The 25,905-nt window shown below is 40.4% G+C and overlaps 1 protein-coding gene across 2 annotated transcripts in view; it reads right to left on the reverse strand.

Moving 5' to 3' along the window:
- Window positions 1–1,064: 1,064 nt before the first annotated feature.
- The window catches only part of TGFBR3 (transforming growth factor beta receptor 3), a 201,725-nt gene continuing 176,884 nt past the window's right edge, over window positions 1,065–25,905 (reverse strand). For both annotated transcript variants that reach the window (XM_066597344.1, XM_066597343.1), the window contains one exon: window positions 1,065–9,858. In XM_066597344.1, the coding sequence (XP_066453441.1) occupies window positions 9,740–9,858 (119 nt within the window). In that variant the 3' untranslated portion in view covers window positions 1,065–9,739. The remainder of the gene's footprint in view (window positions 9,859–25,905) is intronic.

Genomic DNA, 25,905 nt, shown 5'->3' on the forward strand with positions numbered 1-25,905 from the left:
CATGGGCTATAGACACAGTTAGCAGGAGGAGACCCATTGACTTCTATGAGGGAGCATTGTGATCCTGCTTTATAACTGCAGAGATAATACACAGAACTAGTGAACCCCTAACACCAATTTAGAGACTATAAAACTTTCAGATCCTTATCAGTGGACTAATTAAGTATTTACTCCTCTGCTCATCCTGTTTTGGTATTGTTTTAAGTGCAAATTAATCACACCAGGTCTGTGCCTAAGTGTATGTATGTATTTCTCTCTCTATATCTATATCGAAAGCCCTTACTGACTTACTCTCCACTAATTCTCTTAACTCCCTGCTGTCGTACAAACATGGAATTTGCCACAACCATTTTTTAGGTCCTAAATAGAAAAAGTAGAGGGGTCACAACTTGATTATGCAATGCTAAGTACAAAAGTATTGGCACCGCTTTGTAATGTACTAAATCTAATTCTCTAACTTCCTGGTGTCATACAAACATGAAATTTGTCACGAGCATTCTTTAGCTCCTAAATAGGAAAAGTAAAGGGGTCACAACTTGATTATTCAATGCTAATTGCAAAAGTAATTCCCCCCTTATGTAATGTAACTTCCAGGTGTACAAGTGTGAAATTTGGCACAAAAATCTAACTGACCTCTGTGAGCATAAACAGAGGAGAATCTACGTAACCTTTATGTGTATATACTGAAAGGCTGGGGGTAAATTTTAATAAAAGGGATGTTACCTTTAAGAGGAAAAACTGAGGAGAGTGGGAGAGGTAGCACATTCTGCAGAGGGACATCAGTACATGCAGTCTGAAAAGAATCTAACGCTCATCTATGTGTATACATATTTTATTCCTCAGCTCCTCTGAAGTAATCATGACTCCATGAAAAATTTCCATGCAAACAACAGGTCATCACCTACAGGACATTAGAATTTTTTTTTACAAAAATCTTCAAATAAAAAACACCAAAAATTCTTGAAAAATCTGTTTGACACAAGAACTTGATTTATACAATAGGTCCTTTTTGGATGACACGTCCCCTTTAATATTGACACACAAAATGAAAACAAAACATGACATACTTTTATATATATTTTATTACGCACAAAAGTAGAAGGTGACACGTCAAAATATCACATTTGTACAAAATATAAACAATACTGAAACAATTGACAATTGTGCTGGAATAATGAGTACAGCGGCCTTTCTATTCAGGCCAGTGGCATTACATCATAATGGCAAGAACTGTATATTGTAATTTGTTATAATGGATAGACATTGATTGAAATAGCAGATTAACGAACAATTCCATGTTTAATGTAAAATAAAAGCTCCCTCTGATAATCATTACATGTAACTGGAAGGACATCCCTTTAAACATTTTTTAAAATGAGGTAGATTACAGAAGAGTACATACGTCTAACAGACAATTTGGGGAAACTGGGGTTAATGGCTCCAGAATTTAGATTACCAAACATTGCATTGTTAAATGGGCTGTCCAGTTATAAACTATTGATGGCCTATTCATACAATAGGTCATCAGTAGCAGATCAGCATGGGTCCAATTCCCAGGCCCCATTGATTACCTGATCGATGAGTTCATGGATGAACTCATTTCTGCAAGACACAGACAGCTCCGTTCCCACTACAGTGGTGAAGCCTGGTATTACAGGCAAAGTTCCCCCTGAAGTGAATGGGTGCCTTACCAAGTCTCGTCACTGCATGTGAACAGAGCTGTCAACTTCCTACAGAAACCAGCTCAGTCCATGAGCACATTGGTTTGCCGATCGGCTGATCAGCAGGTGACCCAGGAAGTAGACCCCTACCGATTTACTATTGATGGCCTATTCTACAAATAGGCCATGAATAGTTTACAACTGAACAACCGCTTTAAAAGTCAACTGGAAACTTTCATTTTATTTACAGATACAGAAAAAAAAATTGCAGGGGTTTATGGGATTTGAAAAACATGGTGTCTTTCTTCAAAAACCAGTGCCAAACGATCATTGATCGATACATTTCAACCAATGAATGTTCGTTAAGGCTAAAATTGTCCATTATTATCAACTTTTGTTTAATATGTATTAGGAGTTTATCGGAGGAAATAAAACAAATAATCACTTCACAAGCGCTTACTTTCTGAAACGCATTTTACCATGGGGAGCTCAAATGTAACCTTTATCACTGAAGTATAACTACGAAAATCTGATAAAAACATTTATTCAGCTGTAGTGAGAATATTTGTACTAACGGTGTAAAACACATGTAACACAGAAAATATATTCAGACACACAGCCATCTACAATGTACGGTATATGGGAATATGCCTTTAATGGAAAGGGGCTTCCCGAACAAAAACTATTGATAACCTATCCTCAGGATAGATCCTCAACACTCAATCACCGGGGACCTGCGGCTCAGAATCCCCGGAGAAAACTGTTTACTCTGAATGGAAGAGATCTCTGGAGCGATAATCATTGGAATAGCTGTCGGGGACTGAAGCGCCTGACAGTCATCCCCTATAAAAGTACCCTAAGAGGAAAAGAAAGTTGCATGGCTTGAATTGCTTGTTTCCTGCCAATGGATGTCATAATGTTCCAAAATACATTAAAGTGGGCATTTAATACTGCTTTAGAGGACCAATAACTTACATTACAAGTGGTTCCAGCATACATTCACAATTATACATACAAAATTCCAACACAATGGTCCAATGTACGATAACAGACGTAAAAAAAGTTTTCGAGGAGCCACCCAAGAACTACAGACAGACATAGAATTCCCTTAGTGTATAAAATTAATGATGAAAATCCATTTCCTTAACTATTCTGGTTTCTGTGCTGTCACCTTCCTAAGTATGCTGTTGTCTTGATTAATATAGAACTTTAGGCCAGTGACACATGAACATATTCCATCCACATTCATGTGCCCACAATATGGACAAGTGTCCTCCCGTAACCATGGGTCACCTGACACGAACTCCAAGCATCATAGATTTTTGGTCTATGATGACTCTATGATGCTCGAAGTTCAGGTCAGGAGACCCACGGTTGGGTTTGGACACTTGCTTATATTATGGGGACATAAATACGGACAGTGTCTCACTGGCCTTATGGAGGAGACGAAAAGAAAATTGTGTAAATGAACCTGTGACATTGTCCTCAGCAACTAAGCTGACTCCAGCTTTTCCTTTTTGATTTTTTTTTCTGAAAATCACTTATTATGGCTTATTTCTGAAACAAGTGCTAGTAGAAATGAGAAATGTTACTCACAGGTGGCTTTAAAGGGGTTGTACAAGATTAGAAAAATATGGCTGATTTCCTCCAGAAACAGCAACACACCAGTCCACAGGTTGCGTGTGGTATTGCAGTTTAGTCCCATTCATTTCAACTGGAGCTGAGCTGCAATACTAAAGATGACCCATGGACAGGGTTGATGCCTTTTTTAGAAAAATGCCATGTTTTTTCAATCCCGTTAAAACCCCTTTGATTTTTTCTTTACTTTGCACTACCAAAATAATCGCTGGGATTTGTTATGAGTAACAAATCTCCATTTCACTTTTCACTCGCTTTAGAAAATTTGCCCCAGAATGTTAAAACGTTGCTGTGAATAATGTCCTAAACTATGAGAAATGTATATGGGACTGGTGGATATATTTCTGTGGCTTTCATGTAAAGCAGATGCCTTACATGGAGACATACACAGTAAATGCCAAAAAAAGGAAAGTGACATCATATATATTTGGATAATATTTGTATGGCTTATCTGTAAATATAACTTTGTAGATATATTTCTTATAATTAAAGTAATTTACTGATAGTACAAATCATTCTCTTTCAAAAATATACATTTAAAGTGTTTACAAATTGTATCCAGCCCAAACCTGGAGGCTTGATATTAAAAGGGGTTGTCCCACTTCTAGCTTTTTTGTTGCAGGAAGCAGACAGCTCTGTACATTGTGTAGTGGTCCAGGTTGGCGCTGCAGACTGAATCCCATTCACTTCAATAGGGCTCAGCCTGCAGTACCAACCAGGGCCACTACACAATGTACAGAGCTGTCTGCTTCCTGCAGCAAAACAGCTTGAAGTGGAAAAAGCCCTTCAAGAATCCAATAAATGAGATGGAGTGTGTTTAGGGTAAAGGGATTTACAATGGGTGATAATAAAATTCACAGTCATTGGAATACAAAAAAAAAAACAAAAACAAATTTTATAGAGTAAATTTGTCATAAAACATTTAAATATAAACTTTTTATATAATGTAGTAAAATATAGCTATAGGAATAGTAGAGTCTCTTGTCTTCTTTGAAGACATTTTAAAGTTTTTGTTATTTTTTTTTTCCTTTTTTTATATAGACTATGCTTTAAAAATACATTCAGCTTTAGGTTTGGCAAAGCGCTTGATTGTCCAAAACACAGGTAGCTTATATAAATCTTTATGCTGCCTCTAGTAGCAACGACAGTTTTTTTTTTCTTTTTTTTTCTTTTTAGTAATGTATCGCGCACGCTGAGAGAAGAAAACTTTACAGCAGTGGTTTTTTTTAACAGTAGGAATGAAGTAATGGACATTAAATGTAATGCCACTACATAGGATGGATTTAAAATGACCCTTCAATTCTTGGACTCTGAGTATTTTTGAAGAGATATTATATTACATTAGATACAACCTCTGAACCTTCTACTATTGCAGCAATGTTGAAAAGCAAGTTCGGGATAGCTGATGAGCTCTGATGCTTTTTAAGGCATTTGGAAACTAACAGCATGATATCCTGCTGACAACATTAAAGGGAATCTGTCAGCTCCAACATGCTATCCAAACTGCAGGCATCATATTATAGAACAGGAGAAGCTGAGTAGACTGATATATAGATTTATGGTGAAAGATTCAGTATAACTGGTATTTTATTCATTTATATCTCTGCACATTCTGAGCTCTGAACAGTCCAATGGGCGGAGCTATCAGTGATTGACAGCTGTCTGTGAATGACTGTACATAGAGGGGTAGCCATCAACCACTGATAGTCCTGTGTGAACTGCTTTTGACCAAGCATCAACCAACTTGTTACGTCATCGATCATCATTCAACTGGTCTGTGTAAAAGGGGCTGATACAGACTTTCTCTGACTGGCAGATAAAACAATACTTCAAGAAAAAAGTTACAATTATGTCACAAGGGCCTTTTAAAATATTAAAGACGTTGTAAGAGATTAGAAAAAAAACGCTTTTTTTGTTCCAAAAATGGGGCCTCTTGTCACCAGGTGTATCAGATATTGCAGTTCAGCCGCATTCACTAGAATTGGGATGAGCCGCTGTACAAAACTCAACCAACAGACAAAAGTGGTGCTGTTTTTCTAATCTCATACAACGATAAATAAGCTATAAAAAGCTAATTAAATTCCTTTTCTCTACATATAGATGAACTATACACTATCCTACCAAAAGTAAATGGACACCTGAGCAAGAATCAAAATGAGTATTCTTTTTTTATATGTGTTAATGCTTATTGTGATCTCCTTTGACCTAATGACATCGGATACTCTCTGTGGCTTACTTTCTACTAACACCTCATAGACTTAAGCTGGTATTTCCCTCCATTCATCCTGCAAATATTTGGCGAGTTCTCTCAAAGAAGATACATCAGGCTGTCTATAATGGTACAAAGGGAATCGTCATTGGGCAGTTGAGCAATGGAAGAACGTTCTATGGAGTGATTAATTCAGATACTCCATCTATAAATCAGATGGAGGTACCTGGGTGTGGAGGAGCCTGGGGACGCCTTTTGTCTGAGTGTGTTATGCCAACAGTTAAGCACAGCAGAGGTTCCTTTATAGTCTTGGACCCTTAGTTGTAGTGGCAAGAACCAAGAATGTACCTTGAAATTCTAGACAATAATGTGTTGCTGTGTCAATACTCTGGTAATTGTCAGCAATGCTTCCAACAAGACAACATGCCTTGAGATCTTGCCAGATGTTTTCAGGATGAATGGAGGGAAATACCAGCTGAAGTGTATTAGATGTTAGTAGAAAGTATTCACAGAGAGTATCCGATGTTATTATGGCCAAAGGAGGCCCCCTTAGTATTAACATATGTAAATACCGTATTTTGCTGACTATAAGAGGCACATTTAATGTCCAGAAAATGGAGATAAAATCTCTGTGCCTTGTGAATATACCTTTGAATTAACAGTCTGTCTTTTTCAGGGAGGCGGGGAGTGCAGGAGAGGTTTTATGGCAGAGCGGTCATCTTCTGAGAGAGTTCTAATCTCTCCCTGTGTCCTGTCCGGCCAGCTATAGTTTGGACCCCAGAGTGGAGGCGGGCGGAGGGGACGTGAATCAGGATGGACCGCTCTGTGTTCTTTGATTAACAGAAGTCTTCAGAGAGAGTCTTGTTGCCTCGCTGCTGTCAGTTTGATGGCGAGGAGGGAGGGTTGGGATGGGTCTCTGCAATCTTCCACTTTATTTCGCTGCCCTGGCTTCTAGCAACCTATGTCATCTTCTATTTCCAGTACCATGTGGTTTCAGGGGCTTGGAGTGTAATACACAGGGAGGGAGGGGTGGCACAGAATAGACTCTGCTATCCGTCAATCTACAATCAGTCCCACATTTTTCTCTCTTCTGACCCACAACATTGCCTGGTTGGCCAACCTGCCTATGTACATAACAATAGGCAGAAGCCATACTAGTAAAAGTCCTCATGAAAGTGTACTGGTGCTCCATATTATTAACTGAGAGACAAGTTACATAGGAGAGAACCAGTGTGATATTCAAGGTTCAAATCCCCCAATCCCACAGCCCCTCCTTAATTTCTTCTGCATTATAGTAAAGACCACCAGAGTGGCGGCCACAGAGGTTCCCCTAAGAGTGTGTCGGCTGCAGATATCGCCATAAAGCTGTATCGGCTGCAGATGTCTACCCTGTTAAACACTTTTGCACACCACTTTGTTTGAAATATTTTTTTCTTACTTCCTTCCAACTAAATGCGTCTTATGGTCCGAATAATATGGTAAATTCTACATTTGATTCTTGTTCAGGTGTCCAGTTATTTTTGGTAGCGTAGTGTACCTTTGCTATACTAAACCTTTTTTCTATAATATATGTTATCTGTATTTACTGTAGATATCCAATCTACACACCTAAACTTGGAGAGACTGCTCATATCAGTTGCTGATGTTAGAGCTTACAGCTAGCTCTGGGTCATTTACAAAGCAGGAACTACTCATATGACAAAACCACAAGATGAATTATTTCAAATGTCACCCTGTCAGCAGCCAAATATGAAGCCAAGTAAACCATAAAATCATGAAATGTATATACGCTGCAAGTGCTAGTGTTCCAAAACCCAAACACATACCTTCTAAATCCTTCACCATAAACTAGAAGAGCTGAACTAGAGTGATCAGGATGGAGACACGGTAGAATGGACAACAAATGTATAAATGCTATCCTGATGGCGCCAGGTACAACGGGCAAAGAGAAGTGAGGTCACTCAACAGGTGTTTGACACCTGATGGTGCCACACAATATCCATGTATGCCATTAACAGATCCAAAGACCAATCAAATTCCAGTCAGCAGCCAAAGCCTTGAACAAACTGTGCATATAAGCAAGTGCAGGAAGAAACTGTTAATGGCATTAGACATAGATAATAGAAAAACGGGGGCAAAATCGAGTTTACTTTGACCAGCGGGGGCGATCACCATCCTCAGAATCCGAGCAGGTTCTCAACAAGATGAATGAAAACTCCACCCGTTTCAAGGGTATGATAAAAGCAATCCCCTTTCTCAAGAGAAACATTTGCATATATTTACATAAATTAGATGTAATTATTTCTCCTGAGGAAGGCAATTGCTTTTATCATACCTCCGAAACTGTTGAGCTTAATAAATCAGCTTGGTGATCCTTGGCGTTTCGAGTGATCCTGTTGAGAGCCTGCTACGATTCTGAGGGAGTGAATGGTGCAAGTAACGTTTTTGCGTCCTCTGGTGTAAGTAAGCTTGATTTAGCCACAATTCTTCTATTATCTATATCTGATGCCATTAACAACAGTCTGAGCACCTTGTCTGTCCTTCCTCACAGCAGAATAGAGAGACACTTATAGAAGATAGATGTATCCTCTCTAAGAACCAGGATCAATCCGTATGGCAAGACCGATGTACAGAATCCTACAGTCTGAGAAATATATCCTATAGACCGCATTTACCCAACAGGTGCCATACTCCATACATCTCAACTACTTCGTGTTCTCCTGTGAGATCAGGACCTCGCGCCAGGAAAGTGATGGGCAACCCTTTGACCACAAGCAACCGTCCACCTACAAGACACCCATCCTGACAGAGGCAGAAAATGTAGTTTATCGACAGCAAAAGCAATGAGGATTTTCCGCCTGTGATCCAGAAATTCTGAAAGGTCAATGAGGAAGTAAGAACGCATTTCCCTTTTCTATAGCAAAACCAAACATGAATCCTCTATGTAAGCTATAAACAGAGACACTATTAATGTTAGGTTTATGAGCCCCAACAATAGTTCACCCTTCTATATCCTTTGTGGTGTTCTAGAGTCACTGTTGAAAACCCTAACGCACATCTTACAGCTAAATACAGTCTATAACATGGCAAGAATATAAAAAGTTAATTGGCAGGCATTAAAAACATCCAACAAAAAAAACAAAAACAAAACACAAAAAACATTCCAGGACATTTATATACATACATTCAAATGAGTCCTTCCTACAAGTTTAACACCTTAAATGTATGCGTATTGCACCAGAGGACTGCTGTAAGTTGCTCTGCAATTTATCACAGTCGCCCGAAGGCAATACATAAGGCAAAAAAACAAACAAAAACAAACAAACAAACAATAAACACAAAGTGCCCAAAAGGAGAAAGTAAAAAAAAAGAGAATGGAAAAGGAGAATGGAGAGGAAGGGACAGGAAAGACAAAGTTGACTACTCTGGTGATAGACTACTACAGTGAGAGAAGAGAAGATCGGCACTTCTCCACAAGACTCTTGGAGAGTAAACTGTTTTTCCATGTGCAGCAGGCAGACTCATTAAGCCAAGATGCATCTATCCGCACATCTGTCTCAACATCAGGATTAAGGCGTGATGTGTCACTTATACCAAAACCGATAGAATAGGTCAGAGACAGGTTAATAATTAGTCTGCTGCACCCCGAGTTACTCCCCTTTCTGAGAACGCCGATCAAGATTATATACATTGCACAATACACACTCCAGCTGCAAGGAGCATTGGAGAATAGAAGAAGTTAACATTCATCAACTTGCTGCTTAATAGTGGCTAAGTATTTGACACTGCACTGCAGCGCTCACAGCACTCTAATCCATATTACCTTATATATACACTATACGTATATATATTTATCTTCTATTATGTACAGATCCATGGCGCCGAAAAAATACAGCTTGAATGGGATGTAAGCAGCATCATTAAGAACTGGCACACATTTCACATTGACAGCCAAGGAAACCCATGTTGCAGGTCTGCGCACTGCATAATTAGTAGTATTACCACTTTTTTTTTTTTTTTGGCTTGATGCTCTTTGGACGGTCCCAAAGACTGCATTCATCCAGGAAAGTAAAAAAAAAAAACAGGCAGATATTACACCGAGATCCCTTTTTCCTTTCAGAAAGAACCCGAAATGATCTCGTTCATCCTTGGCGAATTAGTGTCAACAAACAGTGACTTTGAACCTCTGCCCTTGGAGCTGATCTTCAGCCTTCCTGTGCTGGCCCTCGGGTTAGGCGGTGCTGTTGCTAGAACAGGGGGTGCTTTGTGTGCTGCCGATGCTATGAGCTGCGCTGCTGTTTTCCGAGGCTGGTGGGGATGTGGGAACCTGCTGTCTTCCTGCTGTATCACCTGAAAAGTCCAAGAAAACGGATTTCTGATTAGTTTGTGCCTGCTGATTTTTGAGATGAATAAGTCAAACATCGAGTCAACAACAGCCCATTTACAAGAAGCCCGGGAAGCCAAACCACTGGGCATGTAACGTTTCCATTTAATATGTCCAAAGGAAAGCTAACAAGCATCTACCTTATTCCCGATTGTGTGCGTAGTTAAAGATTTGGCTGGGAAAGGAGTTATCAAAGATTTGCTATATTTTCTCTCCTTGCAGCTAAAACTCACACCTGGTCTCCAACGCCTTAATCCTCCGTAAGAGGAAACAAGAACGCTCATTAATAAGTACATGACGGCTTACACCTTCCTGCATGCCTTCTCCTTGCAGTGTAGCCTCCCAGGAGCATGCCTCTTAGAAACCCTATAGCTTTTTATATGTATTGACCAGCTGCAAAAAAATAACAATTTAGGCTGGAATCACAGGTGCAGACTTCGGAGGTCATTTTTTTTAACCCAATGCCAGAAGTGGATCCAGAAGGAAGTAGAGGTCCTCCTTCTAAATCTACTCTTGGATTTGTGCAGAATAGTGCACCAAAAACTGCCTTTGTAATTCTATAGGTACTTTATGTAAACTAGATGATCACTATTGATAATTTTGTATATTATTACTTGTATAACCCCCTTAAAAGAAGCGTTCCCATCTTAGCCAAACATGGTCAATATGGGAACACTGCTGATTACAAGATGGCCAGGCTGATGGAAACAGTTGAGCGACGCTCTTTTCTGTAACTTTCATAGAAGTCCATGGCAGTTCTGAAACAGTATATCACAGACAGGATAGTGAACGGGGTTTGTTAAAACCTCATTTCACCAAAATTGTACTGAACACTGTTAGGGAATTTTGGCATGAAATCCACAGCAATTCCGCGATAGGTGGACTCACCCTTATGCAGCTCAGGAGATACAGAAACAATACACACAGTTTACATAACTCCCATTGATATCTATGGAGCTTACGGAAACAGCAGAGCACAGGGCATTCGGCTATTTCCGTCCCCTCGATCAGCTACAGCGTATTTAGGTAGTGGGGGTCAGTGAGCACTCTAACTCAATATAGGTGCTTATCCCACAGGTGGGAACCGTACCTGTGGACATGCCCTAAAAGTCTGAGATGGGAATGTGCATTTGGAAAAAGACAATTTTGACATTGAGGACTAAGTACATTTTTTGTTTTTGCCTTCTTCAGGTTTTTTAGGTATTAATTTCATTGTGTACAAACAGTATGTGGTTGCGTTTAATTTATACACACTCTTATAACTGCACCATGTGTAAGAGACGATATTGTTGTTTGGTTTTAAGTAGAGATGAGCGAGCATACTCGATAAGGCAAACTACTCGAGTGAGTAGTGCCTTATTCGAGTACCTGCCCGCTCGTCTCTAAAGATTCGGCTGCCGGCGCGGGGGAGCGCTGAGTTGTAGCAGTGAGCACGGTGGAGCGGGGGGGGGGGGGAGAGATATCTCCCCTCCGTTCCTCCCCGCTCCCCGCCCCCTGCCGACACCCGAATCTTTAGAGACGAGCGGGCAGGTACTCGAATAAGGCACTACTCGCTCAAGTAGTTTGCCTCATCGTGTATGCTCGCTCATCTCTAGTTTTAAGGCATGAACCTTTTACTTTATTAGATGGCATAATTTTATTTTATAGGTCATTGCACACAGATGGGGAAATTTTATATATATATCTATATATATTAAAAAAGATTACATTTTTTTTAAATCATGTTTTGCTACGATGCCAACTTTTTGTAAAAAAACAAAACAGACAAACATATCAACATTGCATATATGTACATGTGGTTCATGCAGCATATTACAAGAACTGAAGTACACAAATCCTTATCTTGGATTACAAAGCAATTTACGTGAAAAAGCAAGACAATTTGAAATAAACAAGACCCTATAGGATCAAATTCCACATAATTGAATTCTCAGTAATATACATCCATGTGTTTTGCTGAATGCAGACGTAGCAGCCGCACCCTTTGGCCCGAGGAGACTCAAAGCCCCTTGCCACAATAGATGAAATAACTATTATATATGGTGCAGGAAGGGGGGCTGTTACAGATTTTGCATTGCGGTCCAGGAGCTTCCCATTGCATCTCTGAAAGTATTGTCTGGTTTCCCCCCTATTATGATCAATATACTATAAATTAGCCCTTGTGGTTCGTATTCTAATAACTGGGCAGTGGCAAACTGAACGCTGGTAACAGCAAACCCCAAAACCGCACTTTCTGAGGGAGTATACAGTGTCAGATAGCCACATGTGCTGTGGATTAAGGACCGTATGTACTCGTATTGCAGTTCCAAGGAAAACATATGATGTTGTAAATGGCTTACACTCCTTCGGCAGAGCGGTGTAAGGAGTTGTAGAATTTGCCTTTAATTCTCATCAGAAATCTTCCGCTCACCCTGTGATACTGATTTGGACTTTTCGACCCGCGGACTGACAATGCTGTGATAGGACGCTGTTTATGAGACACATTCTTGATAGCTTACAACAAACTCCATTAGACCTGTCAGTGGGGAAACGACTGCCAAAGCGCTCCGAAGATAAACTACATACTACGCCGCTATTACCAGCTAAATACAGGAACTTGTACGAGTTTCGTTCCCCTGTTTGAGGCCCCTGAAACATTTGTGCCAAGCAGACAGCAGAATGTAAAACTAGCCGAGTCTTAGCAGGAAGGTCTTATTACTGGATTGCTGTCATCCATTGTATACACCAGGCTATAACAGCAGCAATGCCCTATGCTATGTTGTATTAAAGGGTTATATTATATAGTGTCAATGAGGGCGTACGTAGATGTCATAAGGCCCCATAGCAAGAGTCAGAATTGCTCCCTCCCACCCCAAAATTATGTTAGAAACAGCATATCTATAGCACAGCAGCTTAGATACAGTGGATCAGCTCCAGCATATAATGCTATCACCATATAAAATGTAGACACTGGCGCTACAATGTGATGGTGATTACAGTGCAGTTACCTCCAGTGATCACAGGTGGCGCCTTTTCTAATTGGGGACGTTCGTTTTCGTCTTTGATCTCTATCTGGGCCTACACCACCATGAAGATTTTTCGGCCATGACTCGTCTCTGTACACTCCCCTGCTTCCTGCCGCTACACCAAATGAACCTCTTGCTACCCCTCTCATAATACTGCTGTCCGGACCAGCTAGAATGTGACACCTATGCTGCTGGCCAGATATTCAGGGGTAGGGGAAGTAAGTCAGCAGTGGGACAGGGGGTGGGCCATTTTTTGACTAGTAATGTGTTTCTTAAAAGGCATTTTTTGGATAGCATTTTTTTTTATTCACATGCTTTTTTTCCTTTACGGAGGCCTATGCAAAAAATGGCAGAAAGGAAACAATAAATCCGCTGCCTGCTGCGAATGCAAAAAGGCGGCATGGACTTAAAATCGCACAAAAAAAGGAAGAAAAATGCCACAAAAACAGTGCTTGTAGTGCAGTTCATGTTTTCCTATTGACCTATAGTGAACATCTGTATGCAGTGTTTTTGCCACAAAAAATGTGCCAAAAAGCATGAATAAAACATGGAATTTTTCCAAAAAAACATTCTCTGAAACCGTCCTTTGTGCACAGTTGATAGTTTTGAAGAGGTTAGCAATGATGCCTTGAAACACTGGGGTCCATGCTTTATATTCAACCAAGAACAATAGTTAGATTCCTATGAAATCAGCGTTTGTATGATTTTCTGAGATAGGAGAATTAGGGAAAGGGACTGATGTGAGGATATGGGATAAGAGTCTGATTGGTGGGCATCTGACTGCTGGGACACTCACCAATCACAGAAACAAAGCTATCGCCAATGTAAAAGTGAATTAGGAATTAATCAGCACAGAATATTGGAATTAAAAGTTGGGAGGACTTTTGTTGCTCCTTGTGGAGAGCGCCAGGTAGGTTTAAGGAGGCTTATAGGCCATGCAAATACTCCTCTGGGAAATTTGGCATACAAATGTAAGTTGGTATAATGTCTCTGCAGTGCCACCTATTTTAAGTTAGAAGGTTGGACATTGACCTATAGGCCTAGTGGTAAAATTTAGGACAGCAGTAGTGGAGCTACTGTGACATAACTGTGAAATGACAGTCAAAGAAGGCCCCAGGAGGGGTCGTGTGCAGCATCTTTATAGCAAGTACATCTTTATAGTATCTTTGTAGTAAGTATAAGTAGATTACTATAGCTACTACACTGCTCCAGGGTGTATGCTGTAGTAACTACAGACAAGCCCTCGGAGCGCTGGTGTGTGGTATCTTTATAGCAAGTACATCTTTATAGTATCTTTGTAGTAAGTATAAGTAGATTACTATCACTACTACACTGCTCCAGGTACTCCGGGGCCTCCTCTGAATCCTGTAACTACAGAGAAGCCCCCGGAGTGCTGGTGTGTGGTATCTTTATAGTAAGTACATCTTTATAGTATCTTTATAGTAAGTATAAGTAGCTTATTACAGGTACTTGTGCTAAGGTTAGGCCTCCAGAACAAGTTTTATCATTGGGCTGAATTCAATTCAGAGAAGGCCCTAGAAGTGGCGGTGGGCAGAATTTCTATACCTATTATATATAAAGATTCTGCGCACCCCCACTCCCGGGGCCTTCTTTGAATTGAATGCTGCCCAATGATAAAACTTGTTCTTAGGCCTAACATTACTGCTGCAGTAAGTAGCTGTAGGAAGCTACTTATATTTATCATATAAGTATAAATAGTATCTATAGAATAGATAGATTTTCAGTGTCTCACTTTGTAAGTAAAAGCTATTTTGGCTCCTGCCTGCCTGCACTATAAGGTTCAGCCACCATTATATCTATATACCGTATATACTTGAGTAGAAGCCGACCCGAGTAGAAGCCGAGTCAATAAGTGTTACCACAAAAATTGGTAAAACTTATTGACTCGAGTATAAGCCTAGCTATACTCGAGTATATACTAGGTAAAAAGAAACGCAATACTCACCTCCCAGGCGGCGTCTGTGTCCCCGGTACGATGGTCTTCCTGTGGTGCAACAAGCTGCTTGAGAATTCTCCCCGCTGGCTTTTCCTGCTCGGCTTTGAATTCTTCTGCCATCAGCGCTGTGTAAGTAATTGCTGTGATTGGATCGAGTGCAGCCAATCACAGCCAGTGCTCGATAAACCAATTAAAGCCATTCAGTGAGGTCATTCACTGAATGACTGTGAATGATTGAGCGCTGGCTGTGATTGGCTGGCGCTCGATCCAATCACAGCGCTTACTTACACACCGCTGATGGTGGGGGAATTTAAAGCTGAGCATGAAGAGGACAGCGGGGAGAATTCTCAAGCAGCTTGCCGCACCGCCGTGAAGACCATCGCACTGGGAATACAGACACTGGCTGGGAGGTGAGTATTGTGATTTTTTTTATTTTATTTTTTTACCTCACTCCAGAATAAGCCAAGGGAGGCTTTTTCAGCATTAAAAATATGTGCTGAAAAACTCGGCTTAAACTCGAGTATATATGGTAAGTAAGCATTTCTCGTGGAGCCCTTCGAAGTAGTTTCTTATACATACTACAAATATCTTAACTCACCCCCATCAGTTTCTCAAATGAGAGAACTGATTAAGTAAAATTGTGGAGTGTAGGGGTATAGGTCAGAAACTTATATATACACCTACACACACATATATATATATATATATATATATATATAGTCAGCATAGTACTAAAGCATTAGCTTTGATAACTTGTTTGTGGTTCTACTGTAAATAAATGCCTCAATAACAAGGCAGTAATTTATAACAGACTCTTACTATCCATCCACCTCCTGCCTCTAATATAGCGGTTAACAGGCTGGATGCAACACCATGTCCTTTATTAATCACACTTTGGCACATACTGGATGTTCCTCCCTGTACAGGAAATCTCAAACGTTTACTTTTCTACCCTTTTGCCAAATTCAGTTTATTGCCATGCCTCTTTTTTAATTGACTTTAATAAAACTTTCTGGGTAATGTCAGAGCTCTCGAAATGTCAAAGAAGTACTGTATGAAGAGCTGCTATAGTAAAGGGGTTGTCAGGCTCCAATTAAACTTTTTAAAATTAGAGCCAAATGGACTAAAATAATAAAATAAAAAGGTACCAACTCTCCTCAGCCCTGACATTCCAGTGCTGCAGCCTTGCGGTTATCCTGGTTTCTGTCGACAGCAGGAGTCAGGTGACCTCTGCCTGCTAATTAGAAGCCACAGAATACCACCGATTCTCCTGGCATCAGCGCTTACATCCTGGGAGCCATGATGCCAGGAGTTTGGAATGGTCATACTGCATCCTCTAATTGGAAGGCAGAGATTACCTGAGTTCCACTATCAACTGAAACTAGGAGAATTGTGAGGCTGCAGCGTTAGATCGCCGGGGCTGAGAATGATCAGAACCGGTTTGTTTAATTGTTTTAACCCATTTGGCTCTAATTCTAAAAAATTAATTTATAACTTTTTGATTAAACCAGAAAGATCATCGTTTATTCCAAGGGTTCTCTCCACAATGAAAAAAAATAAAGGTATGTTTGTGTATAACTACTATAAATCAAATACAAAAAAATGGATTATTATTATACATCGTAAAGAATGACGAATGAAAGAAGTTGTCTGAGATTACAAAAAAGGGTATGTTTTATCTTGTCATAAACCCCCACAAAAGTTAGAACGGTCAGTGAAGAAATCATAAAACTTCAAAGTCTTATCTGTGGGGACTAAGTATCAGACATATTAACATCCAACATGGCCAATCCTTCTTTCCCTCAACATCTTTCATTGGAGATGACTGGGATGCTCCCACACTTATTGGGTCATTGGCCAACTTTTATTCAATGTGCATGTTAAATAAAATGCTAATGTTAAAAAGGCTGTCTATCTTTGAAGTAGTGGTGACCTATTCTTAGGATAGGTCATCAATAGTTGATCAGAAGGGGTCTGCTGCTCAGGACCCCCGCCAATTAGCTGTTTGCCGTGTTGCTGCGTCAGTGAATGGAGCCAGAAGCAGACAGTTCCATATACTTTGCAGTGGCCAAGATTGGTATTGCAGGCACTGGTAATAAGAATAGTGCCTGCAATGCCAATCCAGGTCGCTGTAAAGTGTAAGAAACTGTCTGCTTCCTGTTCCATAAATTGTGACAGCAGCCCAGCGCACAGGCGATCGGCAGGGATTTCAAGCTAGAGACCCCCATTGATCAACTATTGTTGACCTATCCTTAGGGTAGGTCATCAATACATAGTTCGAAGCTGGAGGACTGCTATAAGTAAAGGACTATATTTAGTAATCCAGTACTAATTTCTATAAATTGGAATTTATGAGCTGAAGTACTGGTTGATAAAAGCTTGTAGTTGTGAGGGTATTTCAAATGAGTTTTATCAGATTAAAGCCTTACAATTTAAGAAACATATATATCCAATGTTGTAGAAATCTTTTCTGATCCTGTTGTGATTTTACACATTCGTAGATGGAAATTGTATATTGGGAAAATCATAACTTGAATAGGGAATACACGCTGCTTTTGTTGTAAGGAATGCTTTCTTCCTCAGAAAACTCCCTAAAAATGGTCAATGACCCAGTGGCTGTACACTGCGTGGGTCAGTGCTTAGACCATTCAACTATTAATCATAATGTAGATAAACCTTCATTTCACAGCATATTTTTGCTTGGTTGGCCACATTCATCACAATTTCTCCTACTTTTCCTGACATTATACCAGAAATAATCACTGTAACTATTTACTCCTTTGCTTTGATAAATGTTCTTAACTGACTTCATAAAAATATTTTCACGGACGACCATTCTGAACAGAGTAAAAGCTGGTCATACATTTTACATTTAGACCATTTTTTTTCCAACTCACTGATACTTTTTCTAAAAGAATAAGCATGAAAGATACAGACCAAAAACAGGTACACCATCCTACCAAAAGTAATTGGACAGCTAAACAAAAATCAAAAGCAGTATTGGGGCCTCCTTTGGCCATAATGACATCGGATACTCTGTTTAGTATACTTTCCACTAACGTCTGATACACTTCAGCTGGTAGTCACTTATCCTGCAAATGTCTGTCAAGTTCGCTCATAAAAGATGGACGCTGTCCACATTTCTTAACCCAACTTTCCAGTTTGTCTCAGAAATGTTTAGGAGGGTTCAGGTCGGAAGACCAGTCCAATCGTTTAACATTCAAACCAATGTAAAATAACGCTGGATTTGTGACAAGGTAGATGGTCTTTCTGGAAGTATGGCAGACCATTCCTAGACCATTAACCCTTTCCAATCCCATTTGTATCCTGGTTTTCCTAGGGGGCTTACTCTTCTTCTGCCATAATACAACGGTGCTATATGCTGGCTAAAGCCAGTACTGCATAAGGTGACACGTTGATAGGCTCCGACAGCAGAGAGGCTGGCAATCTACAGTAAGAGAACCCGGACAGATGACTTCCAACATCAGAGCTGTACAGCCTTAAATCATAATGTCTTCAGACGTCAGACAGTGGATTGGAGAGGGTTAACATATTGGACTATAAAAGGAGCTGTCTGCTTTTTTGCCACCCTTTTTGTTAGAAGTACCCCTCTAAAGCAGCAGTTTATGGGTTGTCCCCAATCATCAGCTGTAATTTACAAGGGAGAACTTGACAGCAAGTGCTCAATTTCCCTACAGTGTCTCCACAGGTAAAATAAAGTGCCTTTTTGAGACCAATGGGCCATCTGTATAATCCACGGACATACGAGGCCTTCAAAAATAAAACCTTTCTTTGTACAGGTAGCTGCCGCTCCCCCCATCCCCTTCAGCTAATTGATGCAGAGCCCAAACTCTCACTCTATTAATTTAGAATGCTGTAATTTGACATTTATAAATGGGTTTTCTAAACTAGTTTTTGCAAGCCAATATGGCTCTGTAACCCCGGCTATAACAATAATACGCCAAGTATTTTTTTTTCTTTGCACACGTTACCCATAGTCTTTTAACTAAGTAATATTGTACTGCTTGCTGATTTTAAAGTATCCATTGGCAATTCAAACCAAAGCATATTAGGTAATTTGTTTTGTTATCTTCCAAACCTTAAGGCCCTTGGATGTAATCCATATGTTGATCTTTCTTTTAGGGTAGAACATCCAATTCATTTGCACTTCAGACACTTTGAAATACTTCACATTCACACTGCAGGTCACAGTCAGTGTCTGGATAGCAAAGATGAAATAAACTATGGAAATGCACGATGTTCCTTTTGGGAGTCTAGCAGACATTATCTCTTTTAACATTCGTAGGGAGTCCATCAACAACGACACTCTGGCTGCATGTCTAGTCACTTGGCTAAGCTTTGAAGATCCAGAGGTACAGATGTACTCTACATTGCTACAATGTGCTTCAGTTGGAAATTATGTTGATGATTGGAAAGAACTATTAGGATGACTGAAAGTATTTGCGACTTTGGTATGTTTTGTATTACTTCGCAATATTTCAGCAGCGATTACAACTTTTTGCTACAAAAAAAAAGAAAATTGCTATAGAACATAAAATATCCATCTAAAGACTCAAACCTAATGAGTGACAGAAATTTACTATCCTGGTCATACTGTTATAATTAAATAAAAGCATAACTTTTAGTAACAGCACATAAAAAATGGAGGACTGCAGATAAACATGATAGTGAGAACAACCTGAACCCACCTTACCCTCTTAGAACTCTTGTCTTAAGGTGATCCGACCATTGACCAGCCCCTAGTACTGCCCTCAGGGCATGTGCTCCGAGTAGCCAGGGTGGTACTCATGTGCACTAGGGTATTCTTGTCATCATGTCTATTATCTACTGTATTCTGTTAAATATAATAAAATGACAATTTAACTTTTACTGTCCGACCATGGCAGTAAATGTCTGTTAATCTATATTTAACCCTTTCCAATCCAGTTTGTATCCTGGTTTTCCTAGGGGGCTTACTCTTTTTCTGCCATTATACAACAGTGCTATATACTGGCTGAAGCCAATACTGCATGAGGTGACACGTTGGATAGGCTCCGACAGCAGAGAGGCTGGCAATATACAGTAAGAGAACCCCGACGGATGTCTTCCAACATTGGAGCTGTACAGCCTTAAATCTTAATGTCTTTAGACGTCAGACAGTGGAGTGGAGAGGGTTAATATTTAGGGCTTTGAAAAATTATTTGGTTCATTGAATGGTTTCAACTCCAATGAAAACCAGAAATTCTAGTTCGACTCCGATTAAAGGATTATTCCTATTCAGGACATTTAGGCTATCCACAGGATATGCCTAAATGTTTTATATGTGCAAGCCCCACCTCTGTTTTTAAAGCAAAAAAGTGTGTCAAAGCGCTGTTGAACTCCTAAAGCTCCACTCACCTAAAACCGAACTTCTATTAATGCATTAAAAAGTCATTGTTCGTTAGCAACCAGTTCTGATAAAAACACACCGTGGACAGGAGAAACAGATCATTCTTCTCCAAATAATTATACATACTGTAGATGGTGATCCACGTACGTAAAAGAACTAGAAATCCATGCTATGCGTACGGATACCTTAATGGATTTCCTAGCTACGTGGCAACCCTGGATTAGCCATCTCGAAGTCCCAGGACTACACCACATTTTCGCATCTACTTAAAATTCCCCTTTGGAAGCCGGCTCCAGTTCCTTCCTAGGCTACACCAGGGAGCCGATTTGAATCCTTGACGACCCCGTTTTTTATACCTTTTGTTACCCCCTCCCAATATTCCACACTAGGAGTAACATGTTCTATTAAAATCTAGTGTACGTTACAAAGACAATAATTAGCCCCCTATGTGGGGGCACAAGAATGTTTTATTCCTGAACCACTTTTGAAAATATCTTAATAAAACTCGTTGAAACTAAAAGAACTAGAACTCGAGCCTTGCTATCTGCAGTGGAAGATCTAGGAACATTGCAATGCTGCCTACCAGCTAGTAAAAATTAAAAAAAGATTCACCCCACCCCCACACCCCCGATAGGTTTCACTGGTGACCAAGCTTCATCAGGGAATAGGGGAAAATGAGAGCAGGGATACCTAAGAAGGTCCTTATAATGCTTAATAAATTATATGAGCACCTCCATTCTTGGCACAGGTGCGGGACTCTTATCTAACAGACATTTATGACATACCCTGCAAATATGCAGTACCATAAATTAGTAAGATTGGAATATCCCTTTAACTTTAGTATGCCACTTCTGCCCCTCCTGATATTACAATGGTCTTCTAAGTTATGATACAGGGATTTGTTTAGAATGGTCAAACACTGGAGTGCTGATTGGTTTCCACCATTTTATTAGTCATTTTAACAAAAAGTCTGTCCAGTTTTTGAGGACTTTGAAACTTTGCCAAACTGGTATTTCAGTGTCTTTATAGTCAATGCAACTTGGGAGGACACTGCTAAGACTCCACCTTATCCTAGGTGATAAAAGTGTATTTTGGTATAACCCTTTTAATATACAGAAACAAAAATTACTTTGAACATGACTGCTTTACCTTTACCAGCATCTATGTCTAGAGTAGAAGAACGAATGTAGCAGCAGATAAGTCCAAGGTAGATGTAAGCCTATGTGTCTCTATATGAAGAAAGTCTCGTATAAGACGCCTCTAGGTGAAATATTTTTTCAATCATCATCAGTGAAAAGACTGATAGGAAAAGTGAAGAATGAAAATCAACAGGAAAGATATATGAGTGGGCCGCGACATAACTGATGATGTTGAGTACATAAAACGGATACATGCAAATAGCAAGTGATAACTGCACGGTCGAATCCAAATATTTCATAATTTACTGTAACAGGCAATCTCTGCCAATAATGTAAGCTGCATTCTGGCTATAATTGAATGGCATTTAGCATGCCCACCCAAAAGCCTAATCAGCTGAATTAGGAAGTATCCATTGCCAAGGGCCTATGCAGGCTGGAATATCCAGATGTCCGCATAAACACATTAGTCTAGCAATGTGCTGGCTCCGATTCACAAAATTACAACTGGCAATTATAAAGTGCAAAATTTGGACTCCATCGGAATTAATAAGTAATTCCACGCTAAGTAATAAATCATGTGAATGGCATCATAAGATCACCAGGGTACTAAATTGGCTCGCTACAAAATTCTCAATAACATAAAAACAAAAGTTGTCAGAAGCCATGGAAGGTAAGGACCAAATGTACTGGTCTGCCATGTTCCAGCTTTCTATGTCATCGGCTCATTTGACCCAACGTTCTAATCCTCAATGCTGACATCATTGTTTTCCTCGGGTTCTGCTCTTGTCAATGAACTAACTTCATTCTGGAAAATGTTAGCTACGGGTCTGGTACAGAAAAAAACACATCCCATTTTGTTTACTTCCATCATTTGACGATCACACATGTATTATTACTTAGAGCCCGAGTGTATTACATATGAGGAAACAAGATGCGGTCCTCTGGGAAAGCTCGGATTTCTCATCCACCTTAATGCAAAAAGCACGCATTGTGAATGATGCCCATGCTGAGGCCACACATGGAGTCTTTTTCCTTAGTGCCCCACTACTGGAACTCAACTTTAATGAAGCCATCATTGCAAGGTTATTTAGGGGATCATAAACATCTTCAGTTCAAGTGCAATTCACCTTTTAAAACTAATGAAAATACTATATCAGGGAGTCGCTGACATAGCGATTCCCTAATCAAAGGAATCAATGGGGTTTTCTGGGACTTAGGCCGGTCTCACACGGGCAATCCGGATTCTGCATGTGGGTTCCCACAGCGAAATCCAGCTGTGATCCCGAACGGCGACCCAGTGTATCTTCTTTTTCTGTACTACAGATGACCAGGGACGCTCGCCGTTCAAAAAAATATTTGTTTTTCCTGCACCGTCGCTAAGTGATGACGCGGGTTCCGGCGGTCTATCCACAATGTCAACTCCTGACGGGCTGCGAGTCGGATGGCTTCCATTGACATCAATGGAAGCCATCTGTGTGGATTCTGCACAGAAATAGAACATGTGATTTTAATTCTGCTCATGGAAATTGTAATCGCTATCCACTCATCTGAGCGGACATGCAAATGTTCTATTTTTTCAATGGATACAGAATACCGCTGATCGTCCGCATGGGTGACCATCGCGGATTCCATAATTGAAATCCAGTCGTGTGACACCGGCCTTAGACATTGGTGATGTATGCCAAGGATAACTCATCATTATCGGTTCAATGGGTTTCCAACTCCCAGCACCACTGCCAATTATCAGTTTGAAGAGGTCATGGCACCTGGGCAAGTGCTACAGCCTCTTGCTCAGGCCTGTTACATTACATACATCATTCATATAGCCTTTCTGTATCTCAGTCTCATTCAAATGAATGGGATTGAGCTGCAATAACAGTTACCCCTGCTACAAAATGTACGGCACTGTGCCTGGTGTGCACTAAAAAAGGCTGCACTGCTTTCCCGAGCACCATGGCTTCTTCAAACACCTGGTCAATGGGGGTGCTGGGAGTTGCACCACCACCAATCTCATATTGATGACCTATCGTAAGGACAGATGATAAACATAAAAGATCCAGAAAACCCCTTTAATGATCTTAAAGGGACTACAAGAAATTCCTATAGTTTATCGTGCAAACCGAGAACAGCAGGTTTGGGCAGCCCGCATTCTGTCAGTAAACACAGGCTTTTGTACACCCAGTGAAATCAGAAATTCTCTGCCAGGTAATACCCTTGTGGCTAAAGAGCTTTCCCTTAGAAAGTCTATAGAAGTCTATGTGGCCACCTTTAGCTACCGAGAGCATCGGAGAGGCAGTGAAGACAGCCAAAGTAGCACTGTAGCCCCTTCATTTGAGTGGTCAGTGGGGTAAAAACCTGGACCTCCATTGATCAAAACTTTTGACATGTTGCTCTAACACGAAAAAAATATTTAAAAAGTACAGTTACTCTTTAGGAAATCAGCAGCAATTTTGACCCAAAAATTAGATTGTGCTATAAGGTGGACTTTCACATTACTACAGTAGAGTTTCAAACCCTGGCATCCGAATAACACCGCTATACTGTGAGAGAGTTAAATTGTTCCGTTTTTATAGGACGTGAAACCTATAACTATGATCATTACTGAAGGAGTCATAACCATATGTACTAGAAGTAAAGCTACAGCCCAATCCAGTCTGCAAAAATATCGTAAAGAGTTAACAAACGGTTGGAGAAAAAGAACGTTTTAAGAAACAGATGGCTCCATATCATCAAACTCACCACTATGAACGTCTGGGTAATGCACATAATCTGCATGGTTTGGCCCCTATATCTGGTTGGTACAGCAATGTAATGCTTTTTGGCAATGTGCAGTTAATATCTTAGGCCATGTGGTAATATATATATTTTTTTGCACTCTGCCCCCAAGTTCTGCCATTTCTAGTTCATGATTAGAGACCAGAATTGACTTCTGCAATCATTATAGTCCTTACTTATCTAATCCCAATGTTTTTATACGAGGGCTGGAAATTCGAGACAAGAGTACACTGCCCAGGTTGACTCGAATCCTATTACTGACGTTTTTGCAGCAGTTTCAAGTATGTCTCTTAGCACAGATGGAAATCCGTTTTAGCCGGTGGCCCTGGTGATGCAAAAGTTCATTTAAGTTAAGACGTTTTCCAGATCTTGTTTTGATTTATTTTGTTCTCATCACTTCTTAGAAATCCCTATCATGGCACTAAAATGTCCTAAAGAGCTGTGTATGAGAAATCAATTGTGTCTCCACAATCTCAGGTGTAACACGCTAAGTCTATCGCTTCACTATAAAGTTCAATGCCTGATAACGATGAATGTAAAACTTATCAGACTTTAAGGTGAAGGACAGTGGAGCATAACGTAAAGCAGAAGCGCCAGATGTTTCATATTAACAAACGTTTAGTACCAATGTAAAGATTTTAAATCTTATTATGTCTTTGCCAGGTGATATCTTTGGAATTACAGGCCGCCAGCCCGAAGCTACTCTGCTTCTGTGTCCTCATGACAACCCTTCTTGTCTGCACGTTGGCCTTTCCACATGGATCAGATCCCCATATACACCAACATCTATTTACAGGGTGTAGTGAAAAAGACAAATCCAGAGCTAGATCTCACTACAGATGTCCTATATTGAAGTAACAATAGTGTACTTGAATAGGAAGGCCAGGATGTGCTATGAGAGCATGGGCCCTGGTGAGCCCCAGAACATGGATTTCAATTTTGTATTGTGCTCCCTGGGCAAAACCCAATTGCACAGTTGAAGTGCAGTATGTGAGAAGTGGAAATCCACTTCCTGCGTCTCTAAGGGCTGTGGGACCACCGGTATGATTGAAGTAAGGAAACGTAAGTTCTGGTAGTACAACCTATGCAAAAGCGTACTTGAAGGAGGCCAAATGCTGATCAGTGCTGGAATCTCCTGAAGACAACAGTGGATGACTTTCTGGATGATCTGCTCCTATTTCAGCAGAAGGAGGCCACTTCGAGTACACTTTTGCATAGGCCGTACTACCAGATATTGAGCCCACCTTAATGGCCAAGATGAGAGATAAATGGTTGTGAGATCTGAGTTAGGCCTCATGCACATGGGTGGATTTTTGCTGCGGAATCCAGGGCTGGCGTCAGCCTCTGGGTTCCGCAGCAATAACCCTCAATAACTTGCTATGGAAAAAATATTCTTCATGCACATAAGCAGAAACCAATTGTGGTTTCTGCTCACGGATTGAAAAAAAAAATTGCAGCATGCTTCATTTCCTGTAGATTCCACACGGACGGATTGACATTGCGGGCGGGCTGCGGACTTCATGGGAAAAGCAAGAGTTAAAAAAAAATCTGTACTGTGCATGTCCGACGGCGAGCTGTGCGGACCATCTGCAGTACAGATTCAGGATTCAGAAAGCAGGTACACGCGGACGCTGCTGCAGAATCCGGCTCTGCTGTATGAATGTGTCCTTAACCTGTTAGGTGGCTCTGTCAAAACTGACCACAGCATCTAAATGATTAGACAGGGGAAGAGGGCTCCTTCTGTCACC

Source organism: Eleutherodactylus coqui, chromosome 3 (assembly GCF_035609145.1).
Source record: "Eleutherodactylus coqui strain aEleCoq1 chromosome 3, aEleCoq1.hap1, whole genome shotgun sequence".
NCBI lineage: Eukaryota > Metazoa > Chordata > Amphibia > Anura > Eleutherodactylidae > Eleutherodactylus > Eleutherodactylus coqui.